The sequence below is a fragment of the Hemiscyllium ocellatum genome, chromosome 28 (genome assembly GCF_020745735.1).
Source record: "Hemiscyllium ocellatum isolate sHemOce1 chromosome 28, sHemOce1.pat.X.cur, whole genome shotgun sequence".
NCBI classification, from domain to species: domain Eukaryota; kingdom Metazoa; phylum Chordata; class Chondrichthyes; order Orectolobiformes; family Hemiscylliidae; genus Hemiscyllium; species Hemiscyllium ocellatum.
The window spans coordinates 9,009,059-9,030,902 of NC_083428.1; the positions used below are offsets into that span (position 1 = coordinate 9,009,059).

The window sequence follows — 21,844 nt, forward strand, 5'->3', positions numbered from 1 at the left end:
GCTCTGAAGGGGTAGCACGCACTTTGAATAAAGGGCAGTTTGTAGATGTTCTGCACTCTGATTTCCAGGAGGCATTTGACAAATTTTCAAGTAGTCATCTCCCTACTGTACTCACTGTATACCCATGACTGCGTCACCAAATAACAGACTAATGCCATTTACAAGTTTGCTGATGACATCACCATAGTCGATTGAATCTCCAATGGTGACGAAACAGACTACAGATAGGAGGTGGAAGACTTGGAAAAATGATGCACTGAGAACAACCTAGCTCTCAATGCCAGCAAAACCAAGGAACTCATTATTGACTTTCGGCGGGATGTTACTCATGCCTCCCTACACATCATCAGCACAGAGGGAATGACTGGAGAGTGTCAAGCTCCTGTGAGTGGTCATCCACAACAAGCTTTCTTGGACTCTTCATGTGGACGCACTGGTTACAAAGACCCAGCGACATCTCTTCTTCCTCAGGCAGCTGAGGAAATTTGGCATGAAGGCGAATACCCTTGCCAACTTTTATAGGTGCACCATCGAGAGCATTCTGTCTGGATGTATCACTACCTGGTCTGGCCAGAGTACCATTCAAGATCGGAGACCGTTACGGGGAGTGGTGAACTCAGCCCAGACAATCAAAAAAGCTAACCTCTCATCTTTAGAATCTGTCTATCAGGCCCGCTGTCAAGGAAAGGCTGCCAGCATTCTCAAAGATCCATCCCACCCTGGTAATGGTTTTTCTACAACCTTCACCATCGGGGACAAGGTACAGCAACCTGAACACGTGCACCAGCCGGTTTCGAAACAGTTTCTACCCTACTGTTGTTAGAATACTGAATGAACTCACAAACTCTCTGTAACTACGTTTGCCTGTATCTATTATTTACTTATCTATGCTACTTGACTCTGTGATCTGCCTGTTTTGCTCACAAGACAAAGCTTTTCACTGTGCCTCGGTACATGTGTCAATAAATTCAATTCAATTCATGTAATACATTATTACTCAAACTTTGCAACTTGTAGTGCAGGGGTTAACATAAATCACATGGTTATGATTGGCTGGCTGCAAACAAAGAAGAAAATGCATGAATGGATCTTCTACTGACAGGACTCCATTCATCAAATCCTGCCAGTGTTGGGACCTCAACATCTTACAATTTATATCAAGAGTTTGGATGTGGAAGCAAAGACATAGGAGCTAACATTTCAGACAACACAAATAGATAAAGTATGTTTTACAGAGAACACCAGGATGTTGCAAATGTATTTTGAAAGGGTAGGTGGGCAAACATGAAGTATAATATGGGTAAACATGAAGTTTTTCACTTTGGTTTGATGAATAAATGCATCAGTTTAACTGAAAATGGGTGCAGACTGATTTAGGTGTGTTAGTATACTAATTACAAGAAAGAATATGTAGATATAGCAAGTAATTAAGATGGCTAATGAAATGCTATCATTTATTACAAGAGGAAATGAACATTTAAGAATAAGAATATTTTTTGCTTCAGTTATACAGGTCATTGGTGACACCACATTGTGAATATTGTGTGCAGTTTTAGTTGCCCTGTTTAGGGAAGCATGTTTCATAGAGTCATACCAGAGGACTGAAGGTTGGCTAATGTGGTGCCACTGTTTAGGAAGGGTGGTAAGGACAAGCCAGGGAACTATAGACCAGTGAGCCCAACCTCGGTGGTGGGCAAGTAGTTGGAGGGAATCCTGAGAGACATGATGTACATGTATTTGGAAAGGCAAGGACTGATTAGGGATAGTCAACATGGCTTTGTGCGTGGGAAATCATGTCTCACAAACTTGATTGAGTTTTTTTTTGAGCAAGTAACAAAGAGGATTGATGAGGACCGAGTGGTAGATGTGAGCTATATGGACTTCAGTAAGGCGTTCAACAAGGTTGCCCATGGGAGATTGAATAGCAAGGTTAGATCTCACGGAATACAGGGAGAACTAGACTGTTGGATACAGAACTAGCTCAGAAGTAGAAGATAGAGGGTGGTAGTGGCGGATTATTTTTCCGCCTGGAGGCCAGTGACCAGTGGAGTGCTACAAGGATCGGTGCTGGGTCCTCTACTTGCCATTTACATAAATGATTTGGATGCGTGCATAAGAGGTACAATTAGTAAGTTTGCAGATAGCACCAAAATTGGAGGTGTAGTGGACAGCGAAGAGGGTTACCGCAGATTACAACAGGATCTGGACCAAATGGGCCAATGGGCTGAGAAGTGGCAAATGGAGTTTAATTCAGATAAATGCGAGGTGCTGCATTTTGGGAAAGCAAATCTTTGCAGGATGTATGCACTTAATGGTAAGGTCCTAGTGAGTGTTGCTGAACAAAGAGACCTTGGAGTGGAGGTTCATAGCTCCTTGAAAGTGGAATCGCACATAGATAGAATAGTGGTGTTTGGTATGCTTTCGTTTATTGGTCAGAGTATTGAGTACAGGAGTTGGGAAGTCATGTTGAGGCTGTACAGGACATTGGTTAGGCCTCTGTTGGAATATTGCGTACAATTCTGGTCTCCTTCTTATCGGAAAGATGTTGTGAAACTTGAAAGGGTTCAGAAAAAATTTAGAAGGATGTTGCCAGAGTTGGAGAATTTAAGCTATAGGGAGAGGCTGAACAGGCTGGGGCTGTTTTTCCTGGAGCGTCGGAGGCTGAGGGGTGACCGTATGAAGGTTTACAAAATTATGAGGGGCATGGATAGGGTAACTAGGCAAAGTCTTTTCCCTAGGGTTGGGGAGTCCAGAACTAGAGGGCATAGGTTTAGGATGAGAGGGGAAAGATATAAAAGAGACCTAAGGGGCAACTTTTTCTCACAGAGGGTGGTACGTGTATGGAATGAGCTGCCAGAGGAAGCGGTGGAGACTGGTACAACTGCAACATTTAAAAGGCATTTGGATGGGTATATGAATAGGAATGGTTTGGAGGGATTTGGTCCGGGTGCTGGCAGGTGGACCTAGATTGGGTTGGGATATCTGGTTGGCATGGACGGGTTGGACTGAAGGGTCTGTTTCGATGCTGTACATTTGAGATTTATTCGATTTGATATGTGGAAATAAGGGGCTTGTTTTCTGAGGATAGGTCGGACGGGCAAAGCGTGTATCTACTGGAATTTATAAAAGTAAGGGGTGACTTGATTTGAATTATGTAAGATTCAGAATGATCTGAACAAGGTGGATGTGAAATGGGTGTTTCCACTTGAGTCCAGAACTAGGTGGGAATGTTTTGGAAATTGAGGATTATCTTTTTAAGACAGATGAGGAGAAATAATTTCTCCCCTGGTGGGTTGCATGACTTTGGAATTCTCTTCCTCAGAAGGATGTGCGTTAGTTGAATATTTTTGAGGCAGTAGATATTCTGTTAGATGAGAGAATCAAAAGTTATCTATGTGGTTGGGAATGTGGTATTCAAACCACAAACTGATCTGCCCTGATTTGTTCATGGTGAAGAAGGTTTGAGGGGCCGGTTAGCCTACTTCAATTCCTAATTTTTTTTAACAAAGTCCTCCACCTCTCTCTTCAGAAGGTAATGGGGATGGTCCAAAGTTGTCTCGACAATGTTGACCACACTTTAAGAACAGTACCAGAAGGAATTGTGGGAGTGGTATTAATTTTGAGGCTTGGACTATTACACAAGCCAGATTAGTTGAAGGAAGGATGTCATAACTTCAGGTGCAATAAGGTAATCTCTCTCAAGTTTTTCTTCATTTTGTATTAATTCCAAATTTCTGCTTCAGAAATTTGGGTCTCTGGGTCGATTTTACTGAAGGTAAACTGCAAACCTTGGTGCAGTTGGAACCAGTTGTTTTCCCTTTATGACAGCAGGAAGAATGCAGTATGCTAATTTGTTTTCAATTTAATTTACAGCATATAGAGAAGAAAGCAAAGGTTCAGACATGTAAGTATTCAACGTGGTGTTCAGGATTCTATTAGCACTACTTGATTGTTAATAAATTGAATTTTGAGCCAGTCGTGAAGAATACGTTTTTGCAAAATGCTTTATTAAAGTCAGCTGCATCAACTTTAAATTTAGGGAGTGTAATGGATAGCCTTCCTCAAGTTGACACATTGGCACACGCACACAAACTATTTTGAAATTAGCGAGTTTTGAGAAAATTCGTACCTCAGGTTGAGGTTTTGGATGCAAGTTTGCTCGCTGAGCTGGAAGGTTCATTTTCAGATGTTTTGTCACCCTACTAGGTAACATCAGTGAGCCTCTGAAGGTTTCAATATGTCACCTAATATGATGATGAAATGTCTGAAAGTGAACCTTCCAGCTCAGCGAACAAACTTATATCCAGTATTTGAACTGAAGCTTTTTGCATGACATTTATGTGCCAATATAAGAGTTGCACTTCTAAGAATGTTCAGAGAAGGGGAATGTAAATCGATACAACTACAAAAATGTAAACCCCTCCCCCCAGTGAAATGATGGGTATTTCATCAGTTGATCTTTATGCATTACAAGAACAGCAATCTATATCAGAATGTGTTCCATTATTTCATGTGTAATAAGAGAGACTAGAAATTTTGTGGCTTCTAATTTTGTCATATTTTCTGATTAAATTTAAACTAATAGACTCAACATTGCAAACTTTTAAAATTTGCACTTGGCTTTGTGTTCTGCTGTACGTGCATTTCTCTGAAGCTACAGCTAAGATGACAGGCTTACTGGCATATTTTATGAGGCCTGTGTGAGCAAGAAAAACATTTTCATAAATCAGTCTTTCAAATGATGCTAAAGTTTGCCCTTTATCAGACAATGCGGTGATTGTTACTGGGGACAGGGCAGAACTTTCCATTTGTTTTAATAACACTAAAACTCAGTCAACCTAAGCAGTTTGTGATAATAGTTGGATATTTTGGTGCAGCTTCATTCCCCTTCGCTACTATCACTAGTACTTATCTGTAAGTCACATCTTTTTCTGACCATTATAAACTTTGTAGTTGCGTTCCCTCAGTTTCTTGTTTAACAGTGTTGCAACTTCTGCCCATCTAACAATAGAAAGGTGAACAGTTTTTTTTTGGCTCAAGATTTTCTGTTCCTGCAAACTGACTGGCCCAATTTATTTTTTGGTAATGCTTCTTTCAGATGAAACAATATAATACAAAATTAGGTGGGGAAGTAAGTTTTTTGATAAGACTGCAAAGGGGCTGAAAGTAGCAGGTTCAAATCCCATTAGGGCAGGTGGAGGTCACCCCAGAGCACTGTATGCAGCTTTTTTTTGCCTTGCTCAAGGAAAGATGCACCTACCTTTGAAGGAATGCAATAAAAGATTGCACTGAATTTTAGTAATTTGTGTCAAAGCGTGGTGCTGGAAAAACAGGTCAGGCAGCATCTAAAGAGAGGAGGAATTTGTTTCAGGCATAAGCCCTTCATCAGGAATGTGTAGTGGATTGTGTTTTGGAGGAGGCCTGGGGTTAAATGACTAAACTCTGATCGCAGGTTGCAGATTCCTGATGAAGAGCTTTTGCCCGAAATGTCCAATTTTTTTTAAATTATTTTTTTTTCCCTGCTCCTTGGATGCTGCCTGACCTGCTGTGCTTTTCTAGCACCACTCTAATCTGAACTCTGATCTAATTCAGACATGAAATTCTTCAGGAGCTTGACAATCTTTGATGCTAAGAAAGTGTTACCCCCTGCCTGGGGGATTTAGACTACAGGGTTTAAGGCTGAGATGAGGTGAAATCATCTTTTGTTTTGGCCCCTTAAGCATTCTCAATTTTAATTCCTCCATCAGTGGTGGCCTAGTCTTTGGATGTTTCCCTAAACATTTTCTTTGTCTTGAAGGTGTTTTTCAGAAGCATGATCGAAGTGTTACATTTTAATCATATGCCCAAATATAATCTTTTATGGCTCTGAAAAGTCTCTGGATGCTTTATTGCATTAAAAGTACTGTTTAAATTGTTTATTTATGATCACCATAATTTCAGAAAGAAATACTGCTTAATTGCATTGCATGTATATAAAAGTGAAACCTTTTAAATAAGCATAAGTTCAGAATCCTCTTGAAATGTTGATGTTTCAGCCCTGTATTTGTTTCAGTTGTTTGATTTGTTGTGGTGCTTCCATTGAATGCATCAGAATACTATGACCTAGTTGCACTTTTTTTTTGTTTTCTATTGCTGTGTGTCCATCTACATGATGACTACTTTTATTAATGACAAACCTGTAACACCAGTATATTTCCCTCTTCACTAAGTGATATGCTTCAAACTACTCCAAGCGTCACAAATTTGAAAAGACACAATCTGCAATTATATCGCTGGATATTTTATTGGAACAATGATTTTTCTTACATATCACTATATTTTCCTGAAATTGTAGTGACGGCATTGTATGTGTTTCTAGACATTTAAATGCAGTCTTGTGGAAAGACCTTTTTTTTTCATCAAGTTAGATGTTGGTGGCTGTACATTATTGTTTTTCTAGGGGTTCCTCAATGGAGCAATGTACTGGGAGGCCTAAAGGTAAGACAAAGGTTTTTTTTCCCACAAGTGTGTAAGCTCTTAGACTATCTATCAAAAGTTGTAAGCTATCCAATAGTAACTTCAAACAGACCTTACTGTTGTCTGAATTCTGAAAATTGCAATCAGTGGAAGCAGATTGGAGGATTGTAAGACAATAAAAAAAACAGGATCATAAGGCCATTTGGCCCCTCTTGTTGCTGACTGTTCAGTAAGATATTGATTGATCTGTTTGTGGCCTTAACTTCATTTTCCTGCCTGCTCCCTTATCAATCAAAAATTTATTAAACTTCACCATGAATATATACAATGAACTAAACTCTACTGCTGTCTGGGGAAGAGTATTCCAAAGACTAACAACCCTCTCAGAAGAAATTCCTCCTCTCCATCTTAAATGGGTGATACCTTTTACTTGTTAGACTGTTTGACACTTACTTCCAGGTTCTTGAACAGGAGTGACATGCTTTCAATATCTATTTTGAAGACCCCTTAGAAACCTGGATTTCAATAAGACTGTCTCTGAACTATTTACTGTGAAGTACATCTCTCCCTTTTAAGTAAGAAGAAGAAAGCTCTATGCAATTTTCAAGATGAGTTTATAGAAAGCTTTCATTTGCAGACTAAATTCTGTGACGTTGTGTTGACATGCAAATTGTTTGTTTTGTTCAAGTTTATTGCCTCTCCAGAGAAAAAGGAAATAAGACTGCCTTAAGATTCAATCTCTCATCAGTTTCCACCATTTCAGCTGTGCACTATTTTACTCTATCCATTTCTTATTGGACGGAGTTACTTTTTTTATTTAAAACAAATTTCCTAGCTAATTTTACTATTCAAAAATCACTACAATGCAGTTGAACTTTTGGAAGTTTGCCTTGCTGTATCTTGTAGGGGCTCGGGTAGTACCGTCTCGATTTCGAGAAGCTGCAGCCGTGAAGAAGAAATTGGTCAGTAAGGTAAGAAGTGACATCTTCCTGATTGGATCTAACATTCTTTAAGAGAAGAGAAACCTGCATTACTAATCAGTTTAACTCATTTGGTAGAAATCTATCTATTAAGTTAGAGGAAGGTTAGTCGTTAGCTTTTCTGGGCAAGGGGAATCTTAGCTGTATCAGTTTGTTTGCACAAGTAGCCTAATGGCTATCTATTCTAATATTACTTTGACTTGGAGGTACCAGTGTTGGGTTGGCTTGGACAAAGTTAAAAATCACACAACACCAAGCTACAGTCCAACAGGTTTATTTGGAAGCACTAGCGTCATCAGGTGGTTGTCAAGGTTAAGATGATGCTCACAGAATTTTATAGCCAAAGGAGTCCAGTGTCTTGGAGATGTGGTACAGTAAGCAATCTTAGATTAAACCTTTCATCTTTTATAATGGGATATGTTGGTTTCTGTTCTTTTGATATGGAAATTCCAGAACTAATCTTAAATTACAGCTCAGGTTTTTGAACAATAGGTGTGAAGTCTGTGTCCCATGCTGTATCAAACTGACAAACCCTCTGTATAGTTTGAGTTTTACGTGGATTAATGCAGTTTTTGAGCAAAGTAAAATGTAATTCTGCACAAATAAATTCACCCCATAAGCTTGTGTGTGCATGTAGGAGTGACAGATTGAGTGATTTATGTATTAAAGAACAGAAACTGGCATATCCCGTTATAAAAGATGAAAGTTTTAATCTAAGACTCTGTTTACTGTATCACATCTCCATGACACTGGGCTCGTTTTTGGCTATAAATTCAGTGAGCACAATCTTAACCTCCACAACCACTTGATGAAGGAGCAGTGGTCCAAAAGCAAGTGGTTTCAAATAAACCTGTTGGACTATAACCTTGTGTTGTGACTTTTAACTAATATCACTTTGTATGATTTGGTGGCCAGTTTTGCTTTATACCACTTATGTGAAGCCCTTCAGGACATTCTGTTGCTCTAACCATATTATGTCTGCTGTTGCTGTTTCTATGCCCCAGAAATAGTATATAAGTCTTCATAGATGCCAACAGTAGATTCCCAAAAGGGAATCTGATTGATTTGCTTTGGTCAGCGACCTGAAGAAATTTAAGCAAAAGCCCCTTATTTTCCCTTGTACTTGAGCACCAAGTTCCCAAGTTGGAGGGTCTGCTTGAGAAGGATTTGTGTATTTTATCATAACCAAAATACAGGTGCAGAATCACTGTTTTCTTTTTCTTTCATATGTCTTTTATTTGACCAGGAAATGTCTGTTTTGCTTAGGCTGTGCTTGCTAACACCGTGCGCATTAAGCAGCAATACAATTGTGTAGTTGACGATGTGAAGGAGTGAGTTATGAATACCAACTAATGACATTATCTTAAGCCAATATATTGTGATAGTGTTTTGCAGTGGTCAGTGTTAAAACAGCTTTTAATTTTCAATAATCAACTTGTTTGCGCATGCAGTTAGCAATAATCTGTAGTTTATGGGTGTCAGCAAACAGGTTCCTTTCTTTAGGTAATTCTGATCCGAAATTCATTGGTTAAAATCTATCAAGTTTCCTTATTTAGAAGTACAGAAGAATTGTTACGCCTACAGGCCAAATTATATTGTTACCCGATTGATACTGTTTGAATACATCATGATTTTAACCATTTTATAATTTCTAAGTTAAAAATCACACAACACCAGGTTATAGTCCAACAGGTTTAATTGGAAGCACACTAGCTTTTGGAGCGATGCTCCTTCATCAGGTGTTTGTTGGTTCAGTCAGCATGACTGGACACATGGATTACTATTAAGTACAACTAGTTATATCTGTGTAAAAACCAAAAGAACAGCGGATTCTTCCTTTCTTTCTGGTGGTGGAATGTAAATAAAGATGTACACTTGTTCTTCATTGTGTCCGATACCTGCGCACACATGACATGGGTGCTGGGGGGAGAAAAAAACAAGAGTGGGTGCTTCTGTACTATAGTGGTTATCACAAAAGGGGAAAAAAAACAGATTCTGTAAATCAGAAACAAAAACAAAAGTTGCAGGAAAAGGCCAGCAGGTCTGGCAGCATCTGTGAAAAGAAGTCAATTGATGTCTCTAGTCCAGTGACCCTTCCCCACCTCTGAAGGGTCACTGGACCCAAAACATTAACTCTGACTTCTCTTTACAGATGCTGACCTTTATCAGCAAGTTCCGTTTTTGTTTAATTATAGCTGTGATTTTGCTCAAGAAAGGATCAAGACAAAAGATGGAAAATTATAGGCCAATTAGCCTAATCTCGGTTGTTGGTAAAATTCTAGAATCCATCATTAAGGCTGAGGTTTCTAAATTCTTGGAAGAGCAGGGTCGGATTAGAACAAGTCAACATGGATTTAGTAAGGGGAGGTCGTGCCTGACAAACCTGTTGGAATTCTTTGAAGAGGTGACAAATAAGTTAGACCAGGGAAACCCAGTGGATGTGGTCTATCTAGACTTCCAAAAGGCCTTTGATAAGGTGCCACATAGGAGGCTGCTGAGCAAGGTGAGGGCCCATGATGTTCGAGGTGAGCTACTGATATGGATTGAAGATTGGCTGTCTGACAGAAGGCAGAGAGTTGGGATAAAAGGTTCTTTTTCAGAATAGGGGTAGCCGGTGACAAGCGGTGTCCCGCAGGGTTCAGTGTTGTGGCTGCAGCTGTTCACATTATATGTTAATGATCTGGATGAAGGAACTGGGGGCATTCTAGCAAAGTTTGCCGATGATACGAAGTTAGGTGGACAGGCAGGTAGTACTGAGGAAGTGGGGAGGCTGCAGAAAGATCTAGACAGTTTGGGGGAGTGGTCCAGGAAATGGCTGATGGAATTCAACGTGAGCAAATGCAAGACCTTGCACTTTGGAAAAAAGAATACAAGCATGGACTACTTTCTAAACTGTGAGAAAATTCATAAAGCCAAAGTACAAAGGGATCTGGGAATGCTAGTTGAGGATTCTCTAAAAGTAAACATGCAGGTTGAGTCCGTGATTAAGAAAGCGAATGCAGTGTTGTCACTTGTCTCAAGAGGGTTGGAATATAAAAGCACCGTTGTGCTACTGAGACATTATAAAGCTCTGGTTAGGCCCCATTTGGAGTACTGTGCCCAGTTTTGGTCCCCACACCTCGGGAAGGACATACTGGCACTGGAACGTGTCCAGCGGCGATTCACACGGATGATCCCTGGAATGGTAGGTCTAACATACGAGGAATGGCTGAGGATCCTGGATTGTATTCACTGGAGTTTAGAAGATTAAGGGGAGATCTAATAGAAACTTACAAGATAATACATGGCTTGGAAAGGGTGGACGCTAGGAAATTGTTTCCGTTAGGCGAGGAGACTAGGATCCGTGGACGCAGCCTTAGAATTAGAGGGGGTCAATTCGGAGCAGAAATGCAGAGACATCTCTTCAGACAGAGAGTTGTGGGCCTGTGGAATTCATTGCCGCAGAGTGCAGTGGAGGCCGGGACGCTAAATGTCTTCAAGGCAGATATTGATAAATTTTTGCTGTCACAAGGAATTAAGGGCTACGGGGAGAATGTGGGTAAGTGGAGTTGAAATGCCCATCAGCCATGATTGAATGGCGAATTGGACTTGATGGGCCGAATGGCCTTACTTCCACTCCTATGTCTTATTCTACAAATGAGCACAGTCTAGAATTAGATGCCTGAGAGCTTTTCTCAGCCCTTGGTGATGAATTGGGAGGCAGCAGGGCTTGTCTGGGAGAGCATTGTGAGGAAAGCCTGATATCTTTCCACCATCTTGGCATTTTTGTACTAATGGATACTTCACTGACTTAGTCACCCACAAACCAGGTGGCCGGTGAAGCACTGCTGCCTACCTCTGTTGATATTTGGCTTGTTTCTGGATGACCTGGCATTGCATGGGGAAACCATCATAAAACCTGGAGGGTTGCAGGTGGGGAGATTGGGGGAGGGTCTCCTTATTGGGTACTCCGTGTTGCAGGCACAGTTCGCTTGAAGCAATGGTCATTCCCTAGCCCAACCTACAGCTTATGCACCAAATTTGTCAGGCGCTGCCTTAACAGTTATGGATGAGACCTTTGTCACAACAATAAGTGAAAATATGTGAGAGAATGGTGGCTACAGAAACAGAAGTTAAAATTTAATCTAACATTTACAGCTATCTAATTAATATGTATTGGCAAATGGGCTGAACAACTGTTTCACGTAAACTTTAAGCTAACCTAAACTTTTTTTTTAATAGGGTCCTGAGAAAAGTTCAGAATCTGTCTTAAAATGTAAGTGGCTGTAATCAATGGGTCTGTAATTTCAAACATTCAGCCGACGAAATGTTCTTTGGTTTGATCCTGTTTGGAACCAGATTTTCCTGGCCTGTTTGTTACGATTAAGTTTCAAATTAAATTTAAAATCTTAGTCTGATTTTCAGTTTGGGATATGTTCACTCTTGAGAACTTTTCCTTTTAAAACTATGTATTTTGTTGTAAAAGATGTCATGTGGGACATATCGTTAAATGTAGATTAAATGTCAGAAATAATGTAACCTATACTGTACTGTGACAATAAACCTAGATAGGTTTAATTGTTCAATTTTAAAAAGGAGACATAAGGTGTTATTATTCTAGGTTAACATTAATGACAGCTGATCCTAGGTCCACAATTGAGACATTAAGTATCCTAAAACCTACAAAAGAATTGATATCTGGTCATAAATATTTGAGAAAAGGTATTAGTATCAGATTATAAATATTTGTGCTGGAAATTATAATTTCTTTCCCAAAGTGAAAATAGTGATAATTAGACAGCTGATAATAATATTTCTATTTGGATACAGGATGGGCAAAGTTCACAGTACAGAATCAGATAAGTTAATCGTTGTTTTTAAGTGTGTCCAATAGAAAGGCTGCAGTCGTGAGTAGAGTGGGTTCTTTCTTGATTATGTTTTTGGAGATTTGTCTCTTGATTTAACTTAAAATATAAACTATAACTATTAATTTAGGCTGAGCAGCGTTTTGAAGAGGAATAAGATGGTGTTATTTTCCAGGTCTGTAGATTGTGAAGGAGCAAAAATGGCCTTTAGTACAGTGATATGTACTACTTGTCAGATGTGGGAGTTTTAAAGAGAGTTTAAGGGTAACTGCGGATTATGTCTGCCATAAATGCTGTTGGATGCGAATCTTATCAGATTGAATGGAGCGGATGGAGAGACAGTTAGAAGCAATGAGGAATTTGTAACAGTATGTGATGGATGGCAGTTATGGAAGTGGGGAAAAGTCTCAGATACAGTAGCTTAGGGTTAACCTAAGAAAGGTAGGCACCTAGTGCAGGAGTCTTTTGTGGATGTATCCATTTCAAACAGGTATGCTATTTTGGAAAATGTAGGGGGTGATGGATTCTCAGGGAAATGTAGCATGAACAGCCAAGTTTCTGATATTGAGACTGACTCTAATGCAATGAGGGGTACGTCTGCTTCCAAGAGATCAATTGTGTAAGGAGATTCTGTAATCCAAGGTACAGATAGACATTTCTGTGGCCAGCAGTGAAAAAGCAGAATAGTGTGTTGCTTTCCTAGTGCCAGGATCAAGGATGTCTCATGGAAGGTGCAGAAGGTTCTCATGGGGGAGAGGGGTCAGCAGAAGGTCATTGGTTCCAATGTAGACAATGACCTAGGTAGGGAAAAGGATGAGATTCTGAAGGGAGGCAGAAATTTAAAAAGGAGGTCCTCGAGAGTAGTAATATCTGGATTACTCCCAGTGCTATGAGCTAGTGAGGGCAGGAATAGGAGGATAGAACAGATGAATGCATGGCTGAGGAGCTGGTGTATGGGAGAAGGATTCACATTTTTGGATCATTGGAATCTGTTTTGGGGTAGAAGTGACCTGTACAAGAAGGACGGATTGCACCTAAATTGGAAGGGGACTAATATACTGGCAGGCGGGAGGATTTAAACTTGTAAAGTGGGGGTGGGACCCAGTGAGGAAAGAGATCAATCTGAGATCGGTACAGTTGAGAACAGAAGCAAGTCAAACAGTCAGGGCAGACAGAGACGAGGTAGGACTAATAAATTAAATTGCTTTTATTTCAATGCAAGGGGCCTAACAGGGAAGGCAGATGAACTCAGCGCATGGTTAGGAACATGGGAGAGGGATATCATAGCAATTACAGAAACATGGCTCAGGGATGGGCAGTGCTGGCAGCTTAATGTTCCAGGATACAAATGCTACAGGAAGGATAGAAAGGGAGGCAAGAGAGAAGGGGGAGTGACATTTTTGATAAGGGATAGCATTACAGCTATGCTGAGGGAGGATATTCCTGGAAATACATCCAAGGAAGTTATTTGGGTGGAACTGAGAAATAAGAAAGGGATGATCACCTTATTGGAATTGTACTATAGACCCCCTAAGAGTCAGAGGGAAATTGAGAAACAAACTTGTAAGGAGACCTCAGCTATCTGTAAGAATAATAGGGTAGTTATGGTAGGGGATTTTAACTTTCCAAACATAGACTGGGACTGCCATAGTGTTAAAGGTTTAGATGGAAAGGAATTTATTAAGTGCGTACAAGACAATTTTCTGATTCAGTATGTGGATGTACCCACTAGAGGAGGTGCAAAACTTGACCTACTCTTGGGAAATAAGGCAGGGCAAGAGACTGAGGTGTCTTTGGGGCCAGCGACCATAATTCTATTAGATTTAAAATAGTGATGGAAAAGGATAGACCAGATCTAAAAGTTGGAGTTCTAAATTGGAGAAAGGCCAATTTTGACGGTATTAGGCAAGAACTTTCGAAAGCTGATTGGGGACAGATGTTCGCAGGTAAAGGTACGGCTGGAAAATGGGAAGCCTTCAGAAATGAGATAACGAAAATCCAAAATAAGTATATTCCTGTCAGGGTGAAAGGAAAGGCTGGTAGATATAAGGAATGCTGGATGACAAAAGAAATTGAGGGTTTTGTTAAGAAAAAGAAGGAAGCATATGTAAGGTATAGACAGGATAGATCGAGTGAATTCTTAGAGTATAAAGGAAGTAGGACAATATTTGAGGGAAATCAGGAGGGCAAAAAGGGGACATGAGATAGCGTTGGCAAATAGAATTAAGGAGAATCCGAAGGATTTTTACAAATACATTAAGGACAAAAGGGTAACTAGGGAGAGAATAGGGCCCCTCAAAAATCCTGAAGAAGGGCTCATGCCCGAAACGTCAATTCTCCTGCTCTTTGGATGCTGCCTGACCTGCTGCGCTTTTCCAGCAACACATTTTCAGCCCCTCAAAGATCAGCAAGGTAGCCTTTGTGTGGAGCCACAGAAAATGGGGGAGATACTAAGTGAGTATTTTGCATCCGTATTTACTGTGGAAAAGGATATGGAAGATATAGACTGTAGGGAAATAGATAGTGACATCTTGCAAAATGTCCAGATTACAGAGCAGGAAGTGCTGGATGTCTTGAAATGGGTAAAGGTGGATAAATCCCCAGCACTTGATCAGATGTACCTGAGAATTCTGTGGGAAGCTAGAGAAGTGATTGCTGGGCCTGTTGCTGAGATATTTGTATCATCGATCGTCACAGGTGAGGTGCTGAAAAACTGAAGGTTGGCTAATATGGTGCCACTGTTTAAGAAGGGTGGTAAGGACAAGCCAGTGAACTATAGACCGGTGAGCCTGACCTCGGTGGTGGGCAAGTTGTTGGAGGGAATCCTGAGGGACAGGATGTATATGTATTTGGAAAGGCAAGGACTGATTAGGGATTAGTCAATATGGCTTTGTGCGTGGGAAATCATGTCTCACGAACTTGATTGAGTTTTTTGAAGAAGTAACAAAGAAGATTGAGGGCAGAGCCGTAGATGTGATCTATATGGACTTCAGTAAGGCGTTTGATAAGGTTCCTCATGGGAGACTGATTAGCAAGGTTAGATCTCATGGAATAAAGGGAGAACTAGCCATTTGGATACAGAACTGGCTCAAAGGTAGAAGACAGAGGGTGGTGGTGGAGGGTTGTTTTTCAGACTGGAGACCTGTGACTAGTGGAGTGCCACAAGGATCGGTGCTGGGTTTTCTACTTTTTGTCATTTACAGAAATGATTTGGGTGCGAGCATAAGAGGTACAGTTAGTAAGTTTGCAGATGGCACCAAAATTGGAGGTGTAATGGATAGCGAAGGGGCTTACCTCAGATTACAACAGGATCTGGACCAGATGGGCCAATGGGCTGAGAGGTGTCAGATGGACTTTAATTCAGATAAATGCGAGGTATGCATTTCGGGAAAACAAATCTTAGCAGAACGTATACACTTCATGGTAAGGTCCTAGGGAGTGCTGCTGAACAAAGAAACCTTGGAGTGTAGGTTCATAGCTCCTTGAAAGTGGAGTCGCAGGTAGATAGGATAGTGAAGAAGCCGTTTGGTATGCTTTCTCTTCTTGATCAGAGTATTGAGTACAGGAGTTGAGAGGTCATGTTGCGGCTGTACAGGACATTGGTTAGGCCACTGTTGGAGTGTTGCGTGCAATTCTGGTCTCCTTCCTATCAGAAAGATGTTGTGAAACTTGAAAGGGTTCAGAAAAGATTTACAAAGATGTTGCCAGGGTTGGACGATTTGAGCTATAGGGAGAGGCTAAACAGGCTGGGGCTGTTTTCTCTGGAGCGTCGGAGGCTGAGGTGTGACCTTTATCGAGGTTTACAAAATTATGAGGGGCATGGATAGGGTAAATAGGCAAAGTCTTTTCCTTGGGCTTGGGGAGTGCAGAACTAGAGGGCATAGGTTTAGGGTGAGAGGGGAAAGATATAAAAGAGACCTAAGGTGCAACGTTTTCACGCAAAGGATGGTACATGTATGGAATGAGCTGCCAGAGGATGTGGTGGAAGCTGGTACAATTGCAACATTTAAAAGGCATTTGGATGGGTATATGAATAGGAAGGGTTTGGAAGGATATGGTCCGGGTGCTGGCAGGTGGGACTAGATTGGGTTAGGATATCTGGTTGGCTTGGATGGGTTGGACCCTTTCTGTTTCCATGTTGTACATCTCTGACTCTAATGTGTCTTTTGCCACCATGATTGGTGCTATTTTGAGAACAGATTATAGATTTTCCTACAGATGTATAGAGAAGGATAGTTGCAGTTTTGGCTTTGGGTGATCTGTAACCAACAAAGAGTTGGTGTCCAAAAAGATAGATGTCGGCTCAGCCTACACCCCTCGTCAAAGAATGGTGCTGGAAAAGCACAGCAGGTCAGGCAGATCGAGGAGCGGGAGAGTTGACATTTTGGGGATAAGTTCTTCTTCATCACTTTCTGATTTTGACTCTCCAGAATCTGCAGTCCTCATTTTCTCCAAGTCTGCACCCTAAATAGAGAAAATACTGACCATCATTCATTTTGGCCACAGCTAGGGTCCAGCTTAAAATTCAGAGTCAAGAGGAGTTAAAGCAAGCAGTGAAGGGGATTGGCTAGCTGTAGATAGAGGTAGAAGAACCCTCCGTTTGGAAGCTAGTATTGAGAAGGGGAAAAGGAAAAATAAAATCCTTGAGTGCCAAATTCATTTTGGTTTGGTTCTTGGAGAAGTGAATATCTACTTAGTCCAAGTAATGTAACAAAACAGGGGCTTTGGTTGTTAAAGTAGAAAGTGAAAATTTTATGATTGCTTCAATGTATAAGTTGCCTCTGAAAAGAAAATGTTTAACCGTGATTTGCCTTAGTCGTTTGCAGATTTTTTTTTAAAAGCCTGATGAAATGTTGATGTTTTTGGGCGGCACCGTGGCACAGTGATTAGCACTGCTGCCTCACAGCGCCAGAGACATGAGTTCAATTCCCGACTCAGGCGACTGACTGTGTGGAGTTTGCACATGCTCCCCGTGTCTGCGTGAGTTTCCTCCAGGTGCTCCGGTTTCCTCCCACAGTCACAAAGATGTGCAGGTCGGGTGAATTGGTCATGCTCAATTGCCCGTAGTGTTAGGTAAAGGGGTAAATGTAGGGGAATGGGTGGGTTGAGCTTCGGTGGGTTGGTGTGGACTTGTTGGGCCGAAGGGCCTGTTTCCACACTGTAAGTAATCTAATCTAATAACTGGAACTTTAAATTTTCCTTTCAAATGTTAAATGGTCTCTGTGGACATCATAACTTTGCCCAATATTTGCCAGACAATTTCCACTTGCTATCTATAACTAAACAGCAACTAGGGCTTTGGATGATGTGCTGTGCCTAATGTCATGCAGTGATGTAGATTGATCTGTTCTTATATCAGCAGGATTAAGCATGAAGAAAAAATGTGTGGACCTTCACTCTACAGGACTTGAAGAAAGCGCATTTATGCCATCTCTGAACTGGGATTTGTCAGCCATGAAACGTAAGTTTTTCCCTTGTGTACATAGTGGAATTCATTCCTTTCAGGTGCCTTACTTTTCCCTTGAAGCATTTTTGTGAAATGCCAGTTAGCAAAAATCTCAATGTTCAAATACACTTTAAGATGAGTAAAATTTTGCTTTAACTTTTTGAAAATCACCAACTTTGGGATTATGCTGATTCACTTATCAGTTGGTGCAGACATGATAGTGGTTGATTCTGTTCCATAAAATTTCTATGAAGCAGCTTGTTATTTTATTCATGTCAAAGTTAAATGGCCTAATAAACACAGGAAAGCAAGAGTTTCTAGTATAGTATTCGAGGTGTTTTTACTTAATGGCACCTACTGTTTGAGGCTTGCTCGTCTGCGTCTGTGCAGCGGCATCTCTCATAAAATATTGATGTAGCTTTATCTATAATTCATGTTTGTGAAAATAAAAGTATTCAGAATTATTGTCCATTTCTGATTTCAGCTGAATTTTCTGCAATTGAAATACCAGAATGTACTAATTCTGTTCTCGAAGCAGTTTTGGTAAGAATCTCTCCACTTTTTATTTCATAACAACCCTGTAATTAGGCTTATTTATGTTATTGATATCAACATATTGTCAGTACACTTGCATCAAAATATATTTCAGTGTTGCTGTTTCTATGTTCTCTTTGTTTCTTTTCCTATGTTGTTCCCAGTACTATCAGTTTTCATGTTGAAGCTGTAGCCTTTATTACTTTAAAGAACTAAGTTGTCTCTAGCTGTAACTTGGGTTGAGAGCTATAAATTACAGTGCTTTTCACAATAAGTTATGCTTTCATTATGCTTTACTAGAGTTCTGTTGGCTGGGTCTGATGTCTCTTTATGTACCTGACACCTATTGTGGCTCATTCTTATTGTTCTTCTTCAGTGCCGTGGGACATTTTTGTTACATTTAAATGGATTATGTAGATATATGTTGATGGATGTAAGATAATGTAGATGTAATATTATTATACTTTGGAGATGTAGTTAGAAATGTAACATTTAAGGACTCATCGTTGCAAAGTGAGCTGACAAGTTCTAAATTGCTTTATTTTTCAAAACCTTGGCTCGGATCACAAAATGATTACAGTGCAGAAAGAGGTTATTCAGGCTTGTTTCTGTGCCTGCTCACTGCAAGAGCAATTAACTAATTTAATTCCCCTGACTTTTATCCCATAGCCCTGTAGAGGTTGTCTCTTTTGTATAATTGTCCAATTCCCTTTGATTTTTTTTTCCCTCCACAATCTTAGATATTGAATTCCAGTTTCTGGAATCCAGCACTTTTGTTTAAAAAAAAAACTTTGTCCTCTTGTCACTGTTGCCTCTTTTTGTCAACTACTTTAAATGGCTGCCTGATCTTATCTGTCTGGTCAACTCCTGCTTTTGGAAGACCTCTCCCAATTTTTCTCTTAATCTGTTCTTTAAGAGAAACATAGCCAGCTTTTCCAATATGTCCATGTAACTGAAGTCCCTGATCTCTCAAACCATTCTTTATAAATTTTGCATGCTCTCCAATTCCTTCACATTTTTACTAAAATTAGTCCAAACCAATATTTCATAAATATTCACAACTATTTCCTTACTTTTATGCCCCATTTATAAAACTGAATCGTCTCCCCTTTCTCTCTGCTCTCCCTTTTCCACCTAGATCTGCACTGCTCAGTCCGCCTCTGGGAGAAACCTTGCACTGTCAACCACATAACCATTGCAGCTATGAATCTAACTTCATGCTTTCTAGCTGTTCACCTCCAGAAAGTGAATCTTCAAATTTGTAACAGGCCTGCAACAATGATGGCTGATCAGACTTTCATCTTTACAAATATCTCTTGTCCCATATGTTTTAATCTTTGTATCTGTACTTTAGATACTTTTTGTCACTTAACAAAATAAAGGTTAGTTCTTTAGTATATTTTATGAACAACTGGATGAGACTAAAGCTTTGCTTTTTTTTATTTCTAAATGTTCAAAAAACTAAAGACTAGCTGTATACATTTGTAGTTGACCAAGCACTCTGCAGATATGCCTAGTGTGGCCATGACAAGAAACTGTCCCATTGTTTCCACATTTGTCACCTGCTATTATTTCAAAAATGAATCACTTCATCTTCCTTGCAATAAATTTCATTTTTCACTTATCCATCCATTTTACAACCCTGTATGTTCTTTTCGACGCTATCTGATTTCCCCCTCAAGTTTATAGTATTTTAAAGTTCTTTGTCATCCAAAAATTGCTGAAGTTGTCCCCTGCACACCCAAGTGTAGGCCATTAGTATATATCCAGAACCGCAGTGATCCTAACACTTATCCCAATACAGAATAACCTTGATTATCTGAACAAGATGGGCGGGGAGTACTTGTTCGGATAACTGGTTTGATTGTAGAGTGTAACGTTTTTAGAGGACCTTGATTTTGTTTGGATAATTGATGTTTGGATAATAGGTTGTTCTGAGCTGAAAATGTGTTGCTGGTTAAAGCGCAGCAGGTCAGGCAGCATCCAAGGAACAGGAAATTCGACGTTTTGGTCAAAAGCCCTTCATCAGGAATGAGGAAAATGTGTCCAGCAGGCTAAGATTAAAAAGTAAAAAAGTAGGGAGGAGGGACTTGGGGGAGGGGCGATGGAGATGTGATAGGTGGAAGGAGGTCAAGGTGAGGGTGATAGGCCGGAGTGGGGTGGGGGCGGAGAGGTCAGGCACCTTCCCCTGCAACCGCAGGAAATGCAAAACTTATGCCCACACCTCCTCCCTTACCTCTCTCCAAGGCCCCAAGGGATCCTTCCATATCCGCCACAAATTCACCTGCACCTCCACACACATCATCTATTGCATCCGCTGCACCCGATGTGGCCTCCCCTATATTGGGGAGACAGGCCGCCTACTTGCGGAACGCTTCAGGGAACACCTCTGGGACGCCCGGACCAACCAACCCAACCACCCCGTGGCTCAACACTTTAACTCTTCCCTCCCACTCCACCAAGGACATGCAAGTCCTTGGACTCCTCCATCGCCAGAACATAACAACACGATGGTTGGAAGAAGAGCGCTTCCTCTTCCGCCTGGGAACCCTCCAACCACAAGGGATGAACTCAGATTTCTCCAGTTTCCTCATTTCCCCTCCCCCCATCTTGTCTCAGTCGATTCCCTCGAACTCTGCACCGTCCCCCTAACCTGCAATTTTCTTCCTGACCTCTCCGCCCCCACCCCACTCTAGCCTATCACCCTCACCTTGACCTCCTTCCACCTATCACATCTCCATCGCCCCTCCCCCAAGTCCCTCCTCCCTACCTTTTATCTTAGCCTGCTTGACACACTTTTCTCATTCCTGATGAAGGGCTTTTGCCCGAAACATCGAATTTCCTGTTCCTTGGATGCTGCCTGACCTACTGCGCTTTAACCAGCAACACATTTTCGGCTCTGATCACCAGCATCTGCAGACCTCACTTTTTACACTAACAGGTTGTTCTGTATGTCTTTTGGAGTCCCAAAAACAACAGTTCACTCCTACCCTATAATTGCCTTTCACTCTGCCATCCTTGTATCTGTGCTACCATCGCCTCTTTTATTCCATGAGCTTTAAGTTTATTGGCAAGTTGTTTATTTCTCACTTATTAGATGCTTTTTGGAAACTGATATACACCACATCCACTGCATTACTTTCATCAACTTTGAAACTAGGCATGAAACTGAGGAGCTTATGTAAGCTTTTGATTCTAACCAAATTGTAATCCTCTTCAGTTTATATCCTCAGTATTGTCAAAATCAGAATTGAGGTCAATTATGAAATTGGGAAGAAATATATGGAACTAACCATTTAGCATTTTTAATTAAAATCCAGGCTTTAGTATCATTATTAAATCTATTTTTCAATGAAACAGTACTGGCTATACCATTTAATATCACAATAGCTTGGTTTACACATTTTTATTACTACATTACAGTCAATATAATTGTTGTAGTCTTTCTTGTTGTTCTTTCAAGAACTTTTCCCAAATTGGGAGGTTTGCTTTTTCATTAGAGGGGACTAGATGACCTATGGAACATTTCTATGGAAAGAAAAGTTTGGATTTACGTTGCACATTTCACAACTATCAGTGTTTTA

The 21,844-nt window shown here is 40.6% G+C and overlaps 1 protein-coding gene across 3 annotated transcripts in view; it reads left to right on the forward strand.

Annotated features, from left to right (window-relative positions):
• haus8 (HAUS augmin like complex subunit 8) overlaps nt 1-21,844 on the forward strand; it is a 151,738-nt gene that overhangs the window by 107,964 nt on the left and 21,930 nt on the right. For all 3 annotated transcript variants that reach the window (XM_060846617.1, XM_060846618.1, XM_060846616.1), the window contains exons 5-10: nt 3,874-3,904; nt 6,440-6,477; nt 7,363-7,427; nt 11,658-11,691; nt 17,640-17,741; nt 18,211-18,269. In XM_060846617.1, coding sequence (XP_060702600.1) covers nt 3,874-3,904; nt 6,440-6,477; nt 7,363-7,427; nt 11,658-11,691; nt 17,640-17,741; nt 18,211-18,269 — 329 coding nt within the window. The remainder of the gene's footprint in view (nt 1-3,873; nt 3,905-6,439; nt 6,478-7,362; nt 7,428-11,657; nt 11,692-17,639; nt 17,742-18,210; nt 18,270-21,844) is intronic.